The sequence below is a fragment of the Asterias amurensis genome, chromosome 15 (genome assembly GCF_032118995.1).
Source record: "Asterias amurensis chromosome 15, ASM3211899v1".
In the NCBI taxonomy this organism is placed as follows: domain Eukaryota; kingdom Metazoa; phylum Echinodermata; class Asteroidea; order Forcipulatida; family Asteriidae; genus Asterias; species Asterias amurensis.
Window position 1 is genome coordinate 14,519,314 of NC_092662.1, and position 20,065 is coordinate 14,539,378.

At 38.7% G+C, this 20,065-nt stretch overlaps 2 protein-coding genes across 3 annotated transcripts; one reads left to right on the forward strand and one right to left on the reverse strand.

Moving 5' to 3' along the window:
- Positions 1–133: 133 nt before the first annotated feature.
- On the forward strand, positions 134–14,631 carry LOC139947846 (WD repeat-containing protein 47-like). 2 transcript variants are annotated; one of them, XM_071945652.1, is made up of 10 exons: positions 134–234; positions 831–2,146; positions 2,585–2,818; positions 4,056–4,469; positions 5,263–5,423; positions 5,926–6,092; positions 7,132–7,299; positions 7,957–8,094; positions 8,573–8,791; positions 9,380–9,535. In XM_071945652.1, the coding sequence occupies exons 2-10, from the start codon at positions 956–958 to the stop codon at positions 9,520–9,522; spliced, it is 2,835 nt and encodes a 944-aa protein (XP_071801753.1). In that variant the 5' UTR covers positions 134–234; positions 831–955; the 3' UTR covers positions 9,523–9,535. The 2 variants fall into 2 exon arrangements, with proteins under 2 accessions (XP_071801753.1, XP_071801754.1); XM_071945653.1 differs by lacking the exon at positions 4,056–4,469 and having other exon boundaries at positions 9,380–14,631.
- Positions 14,632–17,179: 2,548 nt separating this feature from the next.
- Positions 17,180–20,063, reverse strand: LOC139947850 (endonuclease G, mitochondrial-like). Its single transcript, XM_071945660.1, has 4 exons — positions 19,928–20,063; positions 18,863–19,381; positions 18,214–18,326; positions 17,180–17,452 (listed from the first exon to the last, which is right to left on the reverse strand). The coding sequence occupies exons 2-4, from the start codon at positions 19,373–19,375 to the stop codon at positions 17,185–17,187; spliced, it is 894 nt and encodes a 297-aa protein (XP_071801761.1). The 5' UTR covers positions 19,376–19,381; positions 19,928–20,063; the 3' UTR covers positions 17,180–17,184.
- Between the last annotated feature and the right edge of the window lie 2 nt (positions 20,064–20,065).

Below are 20,065 nucleotides of genomic sequence, written 5' to 3' on the forward strand. Positions count from 1 at the left end.
TAATGTCTTTATATACGTTAAAACAACTCATAATAGGTAATATTTGACAGAAAATGTCAAAAAGCAGTTTGTTATTTGACCCTTGACCCAGAAATTACCGAAGCATACATTTTTGTCAAACACATTTGCATGACGGGAAGTGAATGATGGCGGCGCCCTAACTGAATAATTTGTCATCGCCGATCGGCAAAGAATTATTGAAAATCGACCAAATTGAGGAGTGTTTTTAAAGAAGTAAGTGTTATATTGAACATAAAACTGTTATATTACCATCTACTTTCAAATCTACAACGCATTTTATCTTATTTGATTTTTTTTTTTTTTTTAAGCATTTCACATTTTTTGTTGAATGATTCATTTTCAATTTCATGTTGTCATTTGACATTTTCATTTTGTCAGTTTGTTGTTATTGATGACGCCTTATTGAAAATTTGTAAAGAAATGGAATGCTTTCAGATACATTTTGAAATAAAATAGCAGTTCTATGTTATAAGTTAATCAATTGTGCATGTGTGACGATGAGCAATTGAGAAAAGCTGGAAATTGAAAAAAATCTCGTTTTGTAAATGTTATTGTTAGTTAGTGATTGCTTTTATATTAATTTTTTATTATTTCTTATTTCCTTTTTAACTGATTTAATGAATACAGAATAATAATGGTTTGTTCATGTTCACACATTTGAATGTTGTTGTTGTTCGCAGTAGTTCAACTAGTTTAGCTGTCAGGTGTCAACAGTTATCGGCTTTTTTTAGTTAGTGGACCGAGGTTTTTTTTGTTTATTATTATACTAAACAAAATAATAATCACCTTTTCTATTTTTTTTTCTTCAGATGTTTTCTATATACAAATGAAGTTATCCAGAACATCATACGAGGTTGCTTTCAATTGAAAAAAAACAAAAAAAACCATTGTATTATCTAAAGTTGAACTTGTCTGCGACAGACTCGTTGCAATCATGCCACCATCAGTGAAAGTCATTGTGAAAGAGCCAGACGTTTTGAAGCTGGTGTTGGATTTCTTAAGCTCCAGGGAACTTTACATGTCCATGAGATCTTTGGAAAGAGAAAGTGGCGTTGTTAACGGGCTGTACTCCGACGATGCCCTCTTCCTGAGAAATCTTATTCTGGATGGACAATGGGACGACGTCTTGGAGTTCATCCAGCCGCTGGAAAGCATCGAGACGTTTGACTGTAAAAGTTTCCGATTCCAGATCTTGAAACATAAGTTTCTTGAGATGCTCTGTATGAAAGATGATCTGCAGCATCTTCAGATGGAGATTTCCAGTGATGAAGTCGTGGCGTGTTTGAATGAATTAGAGCCTCACTGCCCGACGAAAGAAGACTACAGTAACTTATGTTTGCTCCTTACACTACCGAGATTGACAGATCACGCCGCTTATAAGAACTGGAATCCGAGCACGGCTCGAGTGCAGTGTTTCCAAGATGCTTATCAATTGGTGGCTCGATTCCTACCAGCTGATAAGAACTTGGAGTTGAGCGACCACACAGCGAGTAAAGACCGCCTCGTTCAGCTTCTTATCAAAGGTCTCGTCTTTGAATCCTGTGTGGATTTCTGCCAACAGAGGGCCACAGCCAAGGATGTCCAGGATGCAACTCTACGAGGGATGCTGACTGGCACCGACGCCGACGACGCAGATTTGAGTTTGTTGTCATGGTTACAGAGCATTCCACCCGCAACGTTCAGTTGTCCGTTCGAGCAGAAGTCTTTAGAAGTGGCGGTGGAGAGAATAACGAAACCAAGCGCGTCGTGGTCGGAGCAAATCATGACCCCTATGACTCCTACGCCAAGCAGCAAGCAGCGCGGCTACCCATCCCCATCCCCGTCGACGCCCATCTTGTACCGTAACCGTCCGTGGTCGGCGGGTTCCTCCCGTGGCTTATCGCAGTCTCTGACACCTACCCTAGAAGCAGTTATCTCCAATCAAGCCAAGAGACGAGATGAAAGCCCTAATCAAGAGTTGAACAATATGTCCAGGTCGTTGGGAAATGTTCATTTATCGGGAGGGGTGTCTGGTGGACCAATGAATACCTTGGCTACTGTTACTGAAGATGTAGAGAGGATGCCAGGTCAAGGGTCACTGAGAGCTAAAAGTCCGCAGAAGACTGGAAGCCCGAGGTTTGTTCAGGTAAATCCCCATGCTGGTAAAACTTAAAGGGAAGGTATACGTTTGGTAATTACTCTTAAAAATAATGGCAATAAAAACTCTTTGTAATAATAATAATAATAATAATAATAATAATAACAAATTCTTATATAACACATTTCACAATAAACCGTATCAATGCGCTTGACATTAATCCCCTGGTCATTGGGCCAATAAACCAGGTAAGAAGCTTAAAAACGTGACCACCTTTTGAATCAAAACTTTCAGATGTTACTCGTTAGATTTATTGTGTACATCTACATTTTTATAAGAGGGCCGGCCTGTTAATCTGGATTTTGAAGTTTGTCGCTCAAATTTCGCTCTAGTCCATTTTTCTTTGTTCAAAGCCAAATGGTTTCGGAACATGTAAGAATTAAAATAAAATAAAAACACTATTTGTTTTCACAATAACCTTTTCAGCAAGAGCCAACAAACTCCAGTAACGATGTATACGCTGAATTTGTCGCATCCAAAGCGCAATTCCAGCAGGATCTCGACAGACAGGAGAAACATCGTCAACAACTTCAGCAGCTGTTGTCGAGTAACCATGGTAACAGCGCGGCGGGAGACGCTGCTCATCTACACGGATCGAGGGAGAGTTTAGGATCACTTTCCAAAATGTCGCCAGAGTTTACGAAAACAGAACAAACTCAGGTATTTCCGTGTTTTGATGTGATTATTTTAAACTCGTTATCCTGTTTTGATTGGTAATAACATACTGTTTTATCATTTTAGTGTGCAGTGCAGTGCTTAAAGGCAGGGTGTACTTTTGGTTATTACTCCACAAGAATAATGACCATCCAACTTACTTGATATAGAGCAATGGAGAGAGCTTAAAGAAAGAGATCATTTCTCAGGCATCTGAAAGTGAAAGCATACAATTTTATGCAACAAGAGTGTTATTTCTTTGCTTGTTTTCTTGCAACTTCGAAGACCAATTGAACCAAATTTTCACGGGTTTTTTTGTTGTGCATATTATGTTGGGATAAATCAAGTGAGAATACTGGTCTAGGACACTTTTCAAGATTCCAAAAGTTTACCCAGCCTTTAAACTTTAGTTTGTTTATTTGAAGTGGATTAACTGTTTTGCATTGAGTTCTTATAGATTTAATCATGCTATTATAACAACCCTTGAAATGACTCTTTTAATTCATACTTGTCCGGTCATGAGTCTGGCCCGACGCTAAAATTACTGGCCTGCTGTCCAGTTTTTTATCTTTGAGCCCTGGTATTTACATGTCCAAGGGATGTGTCTGTCGTAAAAAAGTTAAGTTCCTTTTCTGAGGTAGAATAGAGGTAGTGGTGGTACATTCACAAGGGCCTTAAAGGCAGAGGACACTATTGGTAATTACTCAAAATAGTTATTAGCATTTATAAAACCTTACTTGGTAATAAGTAATGGGGAGAGGTTGGTAGTATTAAACATTGTGAGAATTGGCTCCCTCTGAAGTGACGTAGTTTTCGAGAAAGAAGTGATTTTCACCAAGGTTGATTTCGAGACCTCAGAATTAGATTTTGAGGTCTCGAAATCAAGCATCTGAAAGCACACAACTTGGAGCGACAAGGGTGTTTTTTCTTTCATAGTTATCTCCCAACTTCGACGACCAATTGAGCTCATATTTTCACAGGTTAGTTATTTTATGCATATGTTGAGATGCACCAAGTGAGAAGACTGGTCTTTGACAATTACCAATAGTGTCCAGTGTCTTTAACATAGCCTTTATTAGTACATTTATTTGATTAGTTTCATGAATGTAGATGGTTGTGACTATAGTTTTACACTGCATGAGTTCTCTAACTAGTTTTGATTTCTGTTGTGATTGCATGTTCTGTTAACCCTTTTCCATTTTCTTTCCCGTCCTTGGTGATTTGGTGAACTCTGACCTTCCAGACAACTCCTTTGTACCCAACCAGTAACATGAAACGCCTCCACCACCCAGTAGGTGTCTATTCAAGCACCCCCAAGACCAATCGCTTCGACCCCACGGCGACGCCGGAGCCCGAAGCCTCCCCCGTTCTTTCTAAAAACTCTTACCCACACTCCTCCTACACTAACCCGTGTGAATCCATGGAGAATATTGACCCCGTCCGACGCCTCGATACCTCGCTGGGTGAAGTCTTGGCTCCGGGTGGGAACCTTATGAACGTAACTTATCTCAGTCCGAGTCTTACTACTACTTCTCATCAAAAAGAAAACAGTTCTGTTGGTCATAATGTAGAACTGCATAACAGACAGCCGGTTGCCGAAAATCTTAGAAAGTTAGCGAGTGAGAATTTGACTGGCAACCCAGGCTGGATGAACAGGGTTTGTTGGAAGTTCCTAAATTATTATTTTTACAATTTTTTTTTTTTTTTAAATAACTTGTTGAGTGAGAACTTCACAGTACATGCTTCATGCTATTTGTAACTTTACTATGTACCTTCTAAACTCTAACTCTGAGTTTGGCGACTGAAATAGGTGTGGCTATTGCTTGTTTATTCAATGTACTTGATGTTGATTGTTTGCTTGCTTTTCACCCATCACCTAACACCCTTTTGAAATTAATTTTAGCTGTTAGTTTCATTAGTATATAACATTGTTTCTGATAAATTTTTTTTGTCTGAAAAGTTGACCTCAAAACATTTTTTCAAACCCTTCAACTTAAAATGTGCTTTTTACAACATTTTGAAAAAGTTCACATTTAAAGGCAGTGGACACTATTGGTAATTACTCAAAATAATTATTAGCATTAAACCTCACTTGGTAAAGAGTAATGGGGAGAGGTTGGCAGTATAAAACATTGTGAGAAACAGCTCCCTCTGAAGTGGAGTAGTTTTCTAGATAGAAGTAATTTTCCACGCATTTGATTTCGAGACCTCAAGTTTAGAACTTGAGGTCTCGAAATCAACCATCTAAACGCACACAACTTCGTGTGACTAGGGTGTTTTCGTCTTTCATTATTATCTCGCAACTTTGATGACCAATTGAGCTCAAATTTTCACAGGTTAGTTATTTTTATGCATATGTTGAGATACACCAACTGTGAAGGCTAGTCTTTGACAATTACCAATAGTGTCCACTGCCTTTAACAAATTATTTATGAATAATGTTTATACAGGACCAAGACAAGAAAAGTCCCAGCTATGTCGCTGTCACTACTCTAGAGGATGTTCAAGCCATACGGGCTGTGACCTTTGACCCGACGGGGTCATTGTACGCCGTCGGGGCCAACTCTAAGACTCTTCGCGTCTGCTCATATCCTGATGTGTCACGAGTCAGGTTAGTTCATGTCGATGAGGATGCTTTTGTGATCTCAGATTCTTTCTAATTATTTAATGATTAAGAAAAAAACAAATGTTTAAAGGGAATGTGTACATTTGGTTATTAAAACCCACTGTTTTTCCAATCATAGTTGTCAATGTTTACCATAAAACTAAAACTATGTGGACATTTCATTTCAAAAGGTTGTAGCGTTTTTGAGATATTGCCGGGAAAAAAACTGGAGCGGTTTATCTCCAGGCAGGAAAAATAATCTGTAATTGGAATACACAATCTGACAAATATTTCATGCAGAAATGTTTCTTAGATTGACATTTTTTTAAATCCCTATAAAACCACATTCCTTTGAAGGGAATTGTTTTCTCAGGATGTTATACATGATCAACAGCTGCAGTGCTTCTTACCAAACAAGATTCTATGTTCATTAATTTTTGGAGTAATTATGAAAGGTATACCCTCCCTATGCTTTTTTGACTGTTGCTTCTTGCTGTTCCCTTTCCAGAGAGGGAGAACCAAAGCAGCCCACTGTACTGTTCAAACGAACCAGGCACCACAAGGGATCTATTTACTGTGTTGGTTGGAGCCCCTCTGGGAATCTAATAGCCACTGGATCTAACGATAAACTCATCAAGCTTGTCAGGTTTGATGCACACAAGTGTAATGCGGATGGTGAGTAAAGAGATCTTTATAATGTCATCTGGAATGGGTGGGTTTGAGGATGGGGTAAGGCTGGGTTGAGGATGGGGTTGAGGATGGGGTAAGGCTGAGTTGAGGATAGGGTAAGGCTGGGTTGAGGATGGGGTAAGGATTGGGTAAGGCTGGGTTGAGGATGGGGTGGCTGGGTTGAGGATGGGTTGAGAATTTGGTAAGGCTGGGTTGAGGATGGGGTAAGGTTGGGTCGAGGATGAGGTAAGGATTGGGTAAGGCTGGGTTGAGGATGGGGTTGAGGATAGGGTAAGGCTGAGTTGAGGATAGGGTAAGGCTGGGTTGAGGATGGGGCAAGGATTGGGTAAGGCTGGGTTGAGGATGGGGTGGCTGGGTTGAGGATGGATTGAGAATTTGGTAAGGCTGGGTTGAGGATGAGGTAAGGCTGTCGTAAGGCTGGGTTGATGGGGTAAGGCTGGGGTTGAGGATGCAGTTAGGCTGCAGTCGAGGTTGGGGTAAGGCTGGGGTTGAGGATGGGTTAAAGGAACACGTTGCCTTGGATCGGACGAGTTGGTCTATGAAAAGCGTTTGAAACCGTTTGATATAAAATGCATCTGGTTAGAAAGATGTTTTAAAAGTAGAATATAATGATCCACACAAGTATCACTCAAAATTGCACGGTTTTCATTTTACGTCGCGAACTAACACGGTCGGCCATTTATGGGGGTCAAAGTTTTGACTCTAAAGTTTTGACCATAAATGGCCGACCGTGTTTGTCGACGAGGTAAAACGAAAACCACGCAATTTCGAGGCATATTTGTGTAGATCATTGTATTCTACTTTTACAACATCTTTCTAACCATATCGATTTTATAACAAACGGTTACAGGACGCTTTTCAAAGACCAACTCGACCGATCCAAGGCAACGTGTTCCTTTAAGGCTTGGTGGAGGCATGGATAATGCTGGGTTGAGGATGGGGTAAAGCTGGGTTGTTGGCCTTCCGTTCTCTGTGAGACGTTCTTTTAATGATTATTTATATTGTTTGTTTTTGTTCATTTTAGGACCTGACATTGATTTAACGATGCACGATGGTACAGTACGTGATTTAGTATTCCAACCAGAGAGTTCCCATGGGACTGTATTAATAAGCGGTGGTGCTGGTGACTGTAATATCTACGTCACTGATTGCAACCAGGGGCAGATGGTCCACGCTATGGCTGGACATTCCGGTAAGAGATTAACGTTAATTTCATTGCTGCCATAATAAGCACTTCAAACATATGCAACATCTAGGGCCGGGGTAAAGCAACAGCTTATACAATATTTCAAACAATCAAATTGACATTTCATGTACTTTTTACAAAAGTTTATGAAAAAGGGGACTTTAAAGACAGTGGACACTATTGGTAATTGTCAAAGACCAGTCTTCTCACATTGTGTATCTCAACATATGCATAAAATAACCAACCTGTGAAAATTTAAGCTCAATTGGTTTTCGAAGTTGCGAGATATTAATGAAAGAAAAAACACCCTTGTCACACGAAGATGTGTGCATTTAGATGGTTGATTTCGAGACCTCAAGTTCTAAATCTGAGGTCTCGAAATCAAATTCGTGGAAAATGAATCATTTCTCTAAAACTATGGCACTTCAGAGGGAGCCACTTCTCACAATGTTTTATACCATCAATCTCTCCCCATTACTCGTTACCAAGTAAGGTATTGAGTAATTACCAATAGTGTCCGCTGCCTTTAAACAAATGCAACATCTTAAAGTCTTTTAATTTCTCAAATCAAATCTTTTGTTTTAAGCCATTTTCCACAAAACCTTCTAAATTTCCTAAATTTCTTGACTGAATGCTGAGTCTCAATGCGTTCTTTGTCTCCAGGTCATGTGCTGTCGCTGTATGCTTGGGGCGCGCATATGGTGGTATCCGGCTCGCAAGATAACACTATTCGTTTGTGGGATTTGCGTACACCTCGCTGCGTTCAGGTCATCGGAACACCAGGATCTGACGCAGGAAAAGGTCAGAAATGTTTTCCTTTTTTCAAAATATTTTAACATTTTATTTTGTTTACATTTTAATGGTGAGTCGTGGCCGAGCAGTCTAGTTCACCGGATCCAAGCTCTGGTGTTGTCAGCAGAGTTTGGGTTCAAATACCGGTCATGACACTTGTGCCCTTGAGAAAGTCACTTTACCATAATTGCCTTGTATACAGTTGGGAAAGTAGTGTATTCTGCTCTACCAGCCTAGAGCTGCTTAAGCACAACACAATTACGCTTACGAGAATAAGGTTATAAGCCAAAAAGTGAAGGAGTAAACCCTGTTTCAGCCCCAGAAGTAGGTGGCAACGTGCCCCTGGTGGAAGTGTAAACCTCACCTTGGAAGTGATTCCCTCACCTTGATGTGGCCTTGTGAGTTGGGCAATATCTCATAAAATAGTGGAAACAAAAGTGAAAAAGAAAAAAAATACAATCCTGAATGTTAATTGATTGATTTATAGGCACAGCTTCAGCCACTGTCTGTGTCGATCCATCGGGCCGTCTGCTAGCCTCCGGTCACGAAGACAATTCCTGTATGTTATACGACATCCACGGAGGACGCATCGTCCAGACGTATCTCAAACACAAAGGGGAAGTGCGCTCTGCGAGGTTCTCACCCAAAGCTCTTTATCTTCTCTCTGGATCGTATGATGGTACTGTGCTCACCAGCGACTTACAAGGTAGGTCAAAGGTCAACAAAGGGAGGTCAAAGTTGAAGGCATTGAACTACATTATAGCAAGCAATGTTGCCATTAGTGCGCAAGTTACTTGCACTCTTTGACTACGTAGAATATAGGAACAATTGAAAGCAAAGCAGACTGCGTGAACAATATGCCTTGATAATATATTTTTAAATTGCAATTCAAGAAGAACATCCATTATTTTTTACCCCAACACCGTCTATCAAGCACTGTATACTCGAGTTCTGTGAAAAAATTCTACAGGCAACGTACTTGGGTGGTATTTGTACTCACGACTTTTGCATAGCTAGAGTGTTGTCTTAAAAATAGACCATCCATCGAGCTAGCCAGGTGGCTAGAAGCAGTTCAAATCCTATGTGTTATAGCAACCGGTACCGCAACACTTTAAACGATGCAATCTTCATCTTGGGTACAGTTAGCAATAATTGGTAAAATGAATATACTCCTCATGTCATTCATAAAAGTGTAATATTTTTTCTTTTGAAAACTTGACTTCAGGAGACCCCAAGATAAACTGATGTTGATAATATACAATTTGATTAATTTTAAATTTTGATATTGTTTTAGGTGATCTAACTCGGCCCTTACCAACGGCAGTCGCAGCTGAGCATAACGATAAGGTCATTCAATGTCGATGGCATCCTACAGACTTAACGTTCCTTAGCTCCAGTGCTGATCGTACAGTTACGCTCTGGGCACCGACCAAGTAAGGTTAGGTTAGCAGCTTACCACTGGTATCCAACTCTAGTGCTGACCATGGGCACCGGTCTAAGGTTGGGTCACTGGTATCCATCACTAGTGCTGTATCAAACGGTTATGCTATGGGTACCTCTGTAAGGTTGGGTTAGTTGGTTACCACTGGTTTCCATCACTAGTAATGCTGACCCGAGGGCCCAATTTCCGGGCTCTGCTTACCGCGAAATACTGCGCTTTCAAACACCATTCTCCGCTTACTGTGCAAGCACTGAATTTCTGCGCTTGCTGCGTTAGCGAAAAAAATAACTAAAGTAACTAAGCACAAATTCCGTGCTAACCATTGAAATATGCTTAACATAAGCGCACAATTCTTTGCTTCCGTTAGCGCCGATTCTTTGCTAGCAGTAGCCTAGAAAATGGGCTTGGATAGTTACACTATGGGCACTGCTTTAACTCAGGTTGGGTTATAGTCGGTTACCACTGGCTTTGTTCTCCGTGTCTGTGAAGTCTTGTAGTGAAATTGTACAGTAGTAGTGTATAATTTATTAGCTTTGATGTACAGATGGACATGGACTACTGCCTGCTGTAGATTGGGGGTATTCAATGCATGTGCAATATTTCCAAGAGACAAAGAGAAGTGTCATTAATGGTAGAGTAGAGTTCACTCCTTTTTAGCCCAGCCCCCTTCTAAACAATAAGGTTTATCGCGATTCAGAACCGCAATGCTTTGTGGGAAGGCATAGGGGGCAGTTTGCTATGCGGTGTATGTTTTCATGCACGACTCACTCACGCATTGCCTATATCTTTGTGTGTGTTCAACAGCGTCCTCTCTTGATATTTTTCTATTCGCGATAAACCTTATGGTGGGAGGTTTTTTGGCACTGAGTGTTCGTACACTATGTCTGCATACGGTGATTACTTTGCCAAACAAATAATGAAGTTTTACTTTTAATAAATATAGGAAGATAATACTCTGGTAGTTAATCTCTTAAGCCTCATTTGGGTAAAGTGAATTTGGTAAAGCACTTTTGGTTAAGCGCTTTGTTAAAGACAAACATGGCTGAAGAAAGTTGAAGGAATGTTGGCATCTTTTAAGGCCTCAAACCTAATCAAACTCTCCCAAGATTGCTTTAAATGTTAGTGTCTAGTATTGTGGACATAATGATTAAACCTTGGGTATACATTAAGCAATGTGAGTTTAATGTGTTAGTGTTAATAGTTATAACCCTGGGCCAAATTTCATAGAGCTGCTTAGTGTGCATACTGTACGACTTCCATTTCATAGCACTGCTAACCGTAAGCACACGAAAAGGCATGCTAACCGTAGCATGCTTACCGTATGTAAATTGTGCTGTTAACCTGTGAAATACGAAACTTTACGTACCGTTAAGCAGCGCTAAGATTTCTTACTATATAATCTACCTCTCTTCATGTATTTGTGTGTGCACCCGATCAAAGATTTCATTTTTGTAGTTATCTTGTAAGATGCATGTTTGATGTTGTTATGTATTAACAGTACACACTGTGGGTTAATATGACAGAATAACTTGACTTATAGGCACCGGACACTGTTGGTTATTACTCAAAATAACTGTTAGTATAAAAACTGAAATGGTAACAAGCAAAGGAGAGCTGTTGATAGTATAAAACATCAGAGAAACAGCTCCCTCTGAAGTAACATAGTTTTTGAGAAAGAGGGAATTTCTCGTTCAAATACAGCCTGCTCAAATACTAATACTTCAGGCCTGAAGCCTTTATTAGGCATCTGAACGCACACAAAGTTTTGCAACAAGGTTTTTATGCAAGTCGCCTGAAGGCCACTTAAAGGTGTGGGCTACAATAATTTTTTCCAAAGGCCATTGCCACCTACTCCTAGGGCTGAAACAGGGTTACCCCTTTTACAGTCCATACCGATGTAGGCTTGGGTATCATCAATTCGAAGCCTGGCGGGTAGAGCAGAAAGCACTAATCCCCAATTTTACGTAGCAAGTGTCACGACCGGGATCCGGACCCCTCCCTGCTGATCAAACATCAGAGCTGGAATCCGGTGCTCTTAACCGCTCCGCCATGACACTACAACTTCAAATGACCAATTGAGCCCAAATTTTCAGCCCAAAATTTATGCATATGTTGGGATACACCAAGTGAGAGTACTGGTCTTTGCAATTATCAGATGTGTCCTCTATCCAGTGCTATTAAGGGTTTATTTATTTATTTTATAGTTTTGTGTCTAGACTACAGTATGCCGCATGCAGAATAGGAAGTTCCTTTGTGAGTGAAAATACTTGATCTATTATTTCTTATGATTTGGACATTAAGACTGGCATTATTTTCTCGAATTTGAAATATTTATTTTTTCCCCTTTAAACCTTACCTTACATTTGAAATATGTATGGAAATTTAATTTCAATCTTTTTGCTAGCTTTGTTTTAAAGTTGTAAATTTTGTTTCTTTTATCATATTTGTACATAACTTAAAAGCTTACTTTTGCTTTGACTAAACTGCTAAGGTCTTGAACAATTGGGATTTGATATACTTAACACTTTAAGCACTGAGTATAAAGCACTTATATCTTTGTATGGTTAAAACGAAACAATACAATATACTTAAGTAAATATAATTGTTGTTGATTATTTTTCTGGTGACCTTACTACTACTAACAAAAAACATCGGAGTCCAGCTATCTGTGCCCAATTTCATAAAGCCTATAAACACAAAAACTGCTTAGCATAGAATAGTATTGCTTAGCAGAAACAAGTTTACCAGCCCAAATTACATTAAGTTTGTATAGTTGTAGCTGGTACCCAACTCAATTTAGCAAAAATAAATTGTCAAGCAGTATTTTCTGCTTAAAGAAAATGGACACTATTGGTTATTGTCAAAGACCAGTCTTCCCACTTGGTGTATCTCAACATATACATAAAATAACAAACCTGTGAAAATTTGAGCTTTATTTGTCGTCGCAGTTGCGAGATAACTATGAAAGAAAAAAACACCCTTGTCACAAAGTTGTGTGCTTTCAGATGCTTGATTTCGAGACCTCAGTATCTTAACTTGAGGTCTCGAAATCAAATTGGTGGAGAATTACTTCTTTCTCAAAAACTACGTCACTTCAGAGGGAGCCGTTTCTCACAATGTTTTATACCATCAACCTCTACGCATTACTCGTTACCAAGTAAGGTTTATGCTGTTAATTATTTTGAGTAATTACCAGTAGTGTCCACTGCCGTTAACAACTTTATGAAATTGTGCCAAGGTTGCTTGATACAGAAGGCCTCTATGTATGCATATTTTAACTAGAACAAAACATAATAATAATAAACTAATGTTATAGTGGCTTTTTATACAACGCTCAAATCTGTCACTCGGTGTTGCATATGGCGCTCCAGTATTTTTATCTGAACGATATACGAAGCTATGTTTTCTGTACGAGACTAGTATTTATGAGACAAACTACTTCACATAGCACCATGTTATGGTTAATAAGGTGCCATGACACAATTTGCAGCCAATCAAACCAGGAACCGTGATTTGGAACAATCTGCCAACTGCCATCAGGGAATCTAATACTCTATCTGCTTTTCGTAAAGTCCTCAAGCCTCACCTTTTTCCAAGTTAATTTCTTTCTAGTGCGCTATGATCTTGATAGAATAGCGCCTTATAAATTTTAATTGTTATGTTATGTTATGTTCAGAACAATGGGGGCCAACCACTTTTCTTTTTCGATAAGTACACTGGGTTCTTTTACATTAATATTCAACACACAAGACCTATGTCTTTACTTCCCATCCGAAGGCCGCAGCAACAATGGTCAAGTGTCTTGCTTAAAGCCATTATACACTTTCGGTAAACAGTATTGTCCAAGTCCAACACTTCGTGTATCACAACTTATATATAACATAACAATCCTGTGGAAATTTAGGCTCAATCGGACATCGGAGTCGGGAGAAAATAACGGGAAAACCCACTCCTGTTTTCGCGCGTTTCGCCGTGTCATGACATGTGTTTATAACAAATCCATAATTCTCGCTAACGAGAATTTATATTGTTTTACCGTTTTCTCAAAAAGTAAAGCATTTCATGGACTAATATTTCAAGAGAAGTCTTTCACCATTACCTTATGTAAACCCTGTAAATTATTTGTAAATCTGTGAACTTTTTTTTTTTTTTTCTGTACCGAAAGGGTCCAATGGCTTTAAGGACACAAGTGTCATGACTGGGATTCGAACCCACACTCTGCTGATCAGAAGCACCGGAGCTTGAGTTCGGTGCTCTTATCCACTCGGCCACAACATGCTTAGCATAAATGAGACGAGCCATAGTACCAATTTAAATTACCAACATACTTGTTTATTGACATAAACTGAAGAATGTAGCAAAATGATTAAAAATACCAAGAGGACTTTCATTCTGAAATTACCCTGTTAATAATGAACCCTTAAAATAATATACTGTTGGTACTAAGTATCAACGTAGAATATAAGACAATCTCAGATTGATTTTTTCAAATTCACGTTTGGTTGTATGATTGGCAAGAAAAGATAACCTTCCGATTCACACTGTAAATACATTATCTCTTTAAAAAATGTTAATATTATTGCAAACATAATTTATTTTATTTTTTTCTTGTATAAATGAAAATGAATTGAAAGTAAGATGTAATACAAATTATTGTGGTTAATGACACGAAATTTCTTTGGCAAAGTCTGCAATGAGCATTATTAAATAAGTTGACAGCATAAAAAATTACAAGCAAAATATTAGTGTACGTAAGAAGTGTGTAGTCATTGTGATACGGCTGTACAAAATTGTCCAATCAACAGCTGTTATTTAAATTACTCAATGACCAATCAGGGCCATATTTCATGTGCTGCTTATGGGTAGTAGGAAAATTGTGTATGTCGCTTTCAAAGGAACACGTTGCCTTGGATCAGTCGAGTTGGTCTTTGAATAGCGTTTGTAACCATTTGTTATAAAATGCATATGGGTAGAAAGATGTTTTAAAAGTAGTATACAATGATCCACACAAACATGCCTCAAAATTGCACGGTTTTCCTTTTACCTTGTCGACTAACACGGTCGGCCATTTATGGAAATGGCCGACCGTGTTAAGTTCGCAAAGTAAAAGGAAAACCAATTTTGAGGCAAGTTTGTGTGGATCATTGTATTCTACTTTTAAAAAATCTTTCCGACCATATGCATTTTTATAACAAACGGGCAAAATGCTTTTTATGGACCAACTCGTCCGATCTAAGGCAACCTGTTCCTTTAAGCGCATTTGACTGGATAGCAAGTTAATTTTATTGGTGAGTTGGCTTCGACTTACTGTCAATATAAATGGTTGTGCTAGGCAGTACCATGGAATAGTGTCAACTTGAAAGTCAAAGTGCACTCCCTCCTTACAGGCCCTGAACTGCGCTCTTGAAGGGGCACGGAAATTGTACATTTATATTGGAACTTTACCAAGGGCACCATGGCAAAAGCACAGGGCACCACAGGTGCCGTTGGTTAATTTGAGGCAGGCCATACCAGTATGTGTTTTCCTGTCAGTTTTAATGCATTTATTACTTCAGTTTACAGTAAAATGTGGGTATAAATGTATGTATCGCACAATACATTTGTCTTTGTGCCAAACGTGTTAAAACAATTCAGGTAGTAGGCCTACAACCCCTGAATCATAATATTATTAAATAGATGTTAAATTTGCAGCACTGGGATAATAATATAATAATAATAATATTGATGTTAAAATGTTGAGAATACATTTGTTCCACAATCCAGTACAAAATCAATTGAAGACAAATAAATGCAGCAAATAAATGGAAAAATCTTTGGCAGATGATTAAAGTAATTGTTCTTTGTGTGATTTTATCTTTCTTCAGAATTATCTGATTAAAGTTGAGGGTCCGTCTTCAAAACATTGTTTATCCTTTTTGATTACTGCCATCCACTGAGTTGCAGTTAAATCTACGCTGTCTCGTTGGAAAATCTGTTTTACTTAATTTCTGAGAGAAACTACTTCATGGACTAAGTAGAAAAAGTATGGGATTTGAGGTATTAGATGATGAGGTAATAATGTATATATACTATTATTATTTGGTTTGTGGTAACACCATGTGTATCTAATTGCTGGGTAGATAAAAACTTATGACATTTTATTGTGCATTCATAAATACCTCGGACAGTTTCGCTATTCCTATTGGAGGAGAGCGCGTCACGTGGGTGTGTATAAACCTTTGTTTATGACCGGTAAGAAGTGTTAATTCATGGGCGTGACACGCGACCTTGCACCTGTTCCTATAAGACAGTTTCTTCATTCCTGTTGGTCGAGAGCAACGGCTGAAACAGTTGCCACATCACGCGATACGCGCGACGCGCACAGCATTCCCTTATAAGGAGTTGTTTACCCGAGGGTTGCAGAGGGCTTTACCATTTCATAGCCGGAGGGGTGTTGTGTTTAAAGAAATCATTTAACAGTTATAACTTTTGCATTCATTTAAATTTTTGACCAAAAAGTGATGATGTTTTTGACTGAAAAGGTATTCATGAATGGGAATCAAAGTGTGTTGAATCGATTTTCAACTAGTAGTTTAAACCTGCCGAGGCCTGGTTCTTTATAATTTACCTCGACTTAGGCACGGTAAAATTATCAAGAACCAGGCCTCGTTGGGATTAAACCACTAGTTGAAAACCTCTTCACTACAAATTGATTCCCTTATTTAATATATATTCTACAACCCCTTAGTAGATGTTGGGGGGAATTAGGAAGACTTTCTCTTACTGAAGAGTAGATAAATGCAATTCTAACAAGAATTGTCCTGCTTATTAACTACTACCTGGGCGAAAGGTAGAAGATCAGCCGGGACTAGGTACTACTCTCACTTCGTGGATCGAGGGGACTAATCATTATTAAAGTCACCTGGAAATAGATTTGTTTTCCTTTCAAACATAAGAGTATATGCTTACGAACAATAAAACAATTTTTTTAGTAATTGTTTGTCACGATTTATATGTTTAAACAATATATAAAGTTGTTTGGGGGCTGACTCCGCCTACCCCTTTTGTGACGTCAATCGAGGCAGACTTTGCTTGCAATGCGTATAGTAAACACACCTGCAAAGTACATTTTTACGTCCAAGTCGTGAGTTGGTACATTTCAAAAAGTGTTTTTCTGCATTCAGCAGCAATACACCTGGTCGGCATTGCCGGAAAAAAACAAACTTTTTTTTGTGAAACGTACAAACTCACAACTTGGCCCGTACATGTACTTTGCAATTGTGTTTACTCTACGCATTACAGGCAAAGTCTGCCTCGATTGACGTCACGAACAGCGCCCTCTCGGGTCGGGGTTTACTCTTAAATTTGTAAATAACATAAGAACTGATTTTTTAAAACCTTAGTTAACTGTTTATTCACATTCCACAACACATATATTAGTGACAAAAGCTTTATTTTGAAAAAATACCACTTCCAGGTGACTTTAACTTCACTACCGTGGAGTGAGTTCTTTATTGGTCTCAACATTTTGACTAGCTTGCTCTAGTCATCACCAGGAGATTGTAGAACAAAAATCAAGACAAGTCCTCAAAAGAACATAATCCACCCAGCAAGTAGACATACACATGATGTGACCACAAACCAAATGTACAAGAACAATAAGAGTTTATTTTCTTCTTTCATAATGGAGCATTAACACTTCGTAAGGCGTTCTTTGGCAAACGTTCAAACAATAAAATACCAGCCGCTCGTTCAATAACATCAACTGGAACAAGAAACCTTTCAAGATGAGTCTCGTCTGGAATGGCTGAGTTCGGAATAATAAAAGCTCTCAAATCAAAGAGTTGTGTAGACGTCTCACCAACAATGATCTTGAAGAAATGTGTTGGGACTGCCACCGAGTTCCCAATGACTTCATACTTGACGAACGTTCTCTGTTGTTCTTTGCTGTAAAAAAAACAAAAAAAAAACAATACAATTAGATTTACCCTCACACCAATGTGTGTTAAGCACTGTACACACGGTACTTTCCCAAGTTCTTTGAAAAAAATCTACAAGCAAATCACTCTGGTGAAATTTGAACCCATGACCTTTGCATTGCTAGCGCAGATAGAGACAGTTCCAATCAGATGTGTTAGCAGCAGATATGCAAAGATTTAAAAGATTATGGGTTTTTTTGCATCGGGGTATAGAATGTTTTTACCCTTACCTCAAGATTTGTGGGGGGAAAATTTCAGAATTTGGGAAAGTACTGAGAGCTTTTAAAATACACTATTAAAATGAAATGATAATAAAATAAAATGATGCTTTGTTGAAATAAATTTATAAAGAAAATATATGTTAAGTTTCTAAATACCATGTCAGTCAGTACATTTGGCATATAACAGCCTGAAACTTCATTTTTGTAAAGTGCACTTCCATCGTAAATACTTAAAGTCTTAGGGAAACTTTTGAAGGGGCACCAAGGCCAAGACCAGGGGCAACAGAAGTCATAGCCTTTCTGGCCTCTGTGAAATTGGAGACTTTGGGGCGCTAGGTGGCAGCAGACTTACCAGGTAAATTTCCATTGTTTATGTAGTTCTGAGCGTGCGCACATGACCGAGAACAATGGATTTTACCTGGTAAATCTGTCTGCTGCCACCAAGCGTCCCAAAAGTCTCCCATTCTAAATTCAAGGCCTGCCTTTATAACGTTTTCAATATACTTACTATGGCAAATAAAGTGGTCCGGTACAAACATAAACTTTGGCATACTTCTTTGTTAACGTACGAACATACTTCTCCAACTCATTCCAAATACCACGGTTGAAACCTTCCCCAATCTGTGAAAAAAAAAAAAAATAGACCGATAGTTTGATTTTTCTGTCAAAGGAACTTTGCAAACTCCAACCGGGGGATGAAATCTCCAAGCTGAGCAGGCCAATCTCTACACCTACATCAATGCCGGTACTCGTCCACGCCTTTCAGCAACTAAACACATCTCTCACATTCAAACATTGGTTTAACGTCTGATTAAGAGTTGCACAAATCAAGAAATTATGTTTCAGTAACGGCACGACAATACTTTTTCTAGTAATTGTGAAATTAGCTGTTAGCTTGGTAGGATTGGAACCCACAACCTTCTGATTGCAAGTCCTGCAGCCTAGCCACTGGACAAGTTTGTTTTTTACAATTTAAAAGAAAACACCGAAACTTGCATTGAAGGAAAAGGTTAGATAGCTTAAAGATGTTCAGTTTATGAACTAAACATGTGAAGGCTCATCAATGCTTAGTATTTGTTCTAATTTAAAAATAAATCAATATTTTTCAACTTATCTTCAATTGTAAAAAAAAAAACATGACGAAAAAATACATTTACCTGTGGACTGACATTACTCAACAGAAAAGTTTGCTGCATGACCCCATCTGACCTCCTGTGATTGGCCGCTGCAGCCATGTGACCTCTATCATAACCACTCCCTCGATAATCCTCATTGGTCGATTGGAAGAACGGATGTACCAATTGGTCGATTTCAAACTGGCAATTAGTTCTTGTAATCGCATCATTATACTTAACGTCTTCTCGGGTGAGACATTCAAAGACCCATTTGGGATTCCTCATTCGACAATCGTAAGACAAGACGTAGTTGTCGTGCGTTCGGACTTCATCGTAACCGGGGAAACCAAACTTCATGATTTCCCCAGAGCGATTTGGAGGTCCTGGTGTTGGGAGCTGTTTCTTTGCGGTAGCTGCATGTGTGAATATCGACCATCGAGACTGTACGATATCATCACATGATGGTCTTTCAATCCTTCTCTGATGATATGAACCAAGAAGTCCTCCAACGCCAAGAGACACACAAGAAATTAACGGCCAAATAATTCTTTTCATGATGATCTAAATACAAAATGAGAAAACAGTATTTTGATTTTTTTTTTTAAATGCCTAAAATTGCACAGTATTTAATAAGCGAAGGGAGTCTAGCATTGGGCAGCACTTTTATGGGATATAAGAAATTGATCTGCTATTGGTTAAATCTTGCATAAATTTCAAACACACATTATTTTAACGGGAACACTATATGAATATGTATGCCTACTCATGGAGGAACCTCCGAACCTCCATGGCCTACTGTAGTACAGTCGGTTATTATAATATCTGTCTGGCAACTGTGGACTTTTTTTAGTTGGCTCACATGCATAAACCATTGGTGCTGCTGGATGCCCCAGGCAGATTAACTGCTCATCATATTAAAAAAAAAAACATTAATTTTCAACATGATCTATTAACACACACTGAACTCTGAAGTGGACTTGAAAAGTCAAGAATTAAGCCACAGCTCAGCTGTTTTTTTTTTTTTTTTTTTTAATAAATTAAGATTTGTGTTTCCAAAATGTATACTGTTTAAATATTTCTAAAAAGTTACAAAATTAGAGCACTTACATTAACTTTAGTAGGGTAGGTTCCCTATGAATCATGAATGAAGGAACATAGATTGGAGGATGATGGTTGACTTCCGAATTTGGGGCTGTTTTTCGGGGTTTTCCCTGACAGCAGAGCTAGTTTGGGGAAATACTTGCA

Coding starts and splice junctions, on each gene's coding strand:
- LOC139947850 (XM_071945660.1), bottom strand. CDS start 19,375: ATGAAAAGAATTATTTGGCCGTTAATTTCTTGTGTGTCTCTTGGCGTT. Junction 18,327..18,862: donor TGAGTAATGTCAGTCCACAG/GTAAATGTATTT, acceptor TTTTTTTCACAG/ATTGGGGAAGGTTTCAACCG. Junction 17,453..18,213: donor GGACCACTTTATTTGCCATA/GTAAGTATATTG, acceptor TTTTTTTTACAG/CAAAGAACAACAGAGAACGT.
- LOC139947846 (XM_071945652.1), top strand. CDS start 956: ATGCCACCATCAGTGAAAGTCATTGTGAAAGAGCCAGACGTTTTGAAG. Junction 2,819..4,055: donor CGAAAACAGAACAAACTCAG/GTATTTCCGTGT, acceptor CTGACCTTCCAG/ACAACTCCTTTGTACCCAAC. Junction 8,792..9,379: donor GCTCACCAGCGACTTACAAG/GTAGGTCAAAGG, acceptor ATATTGTTTTAG/GTGATCTAACTCGGCCCTTA.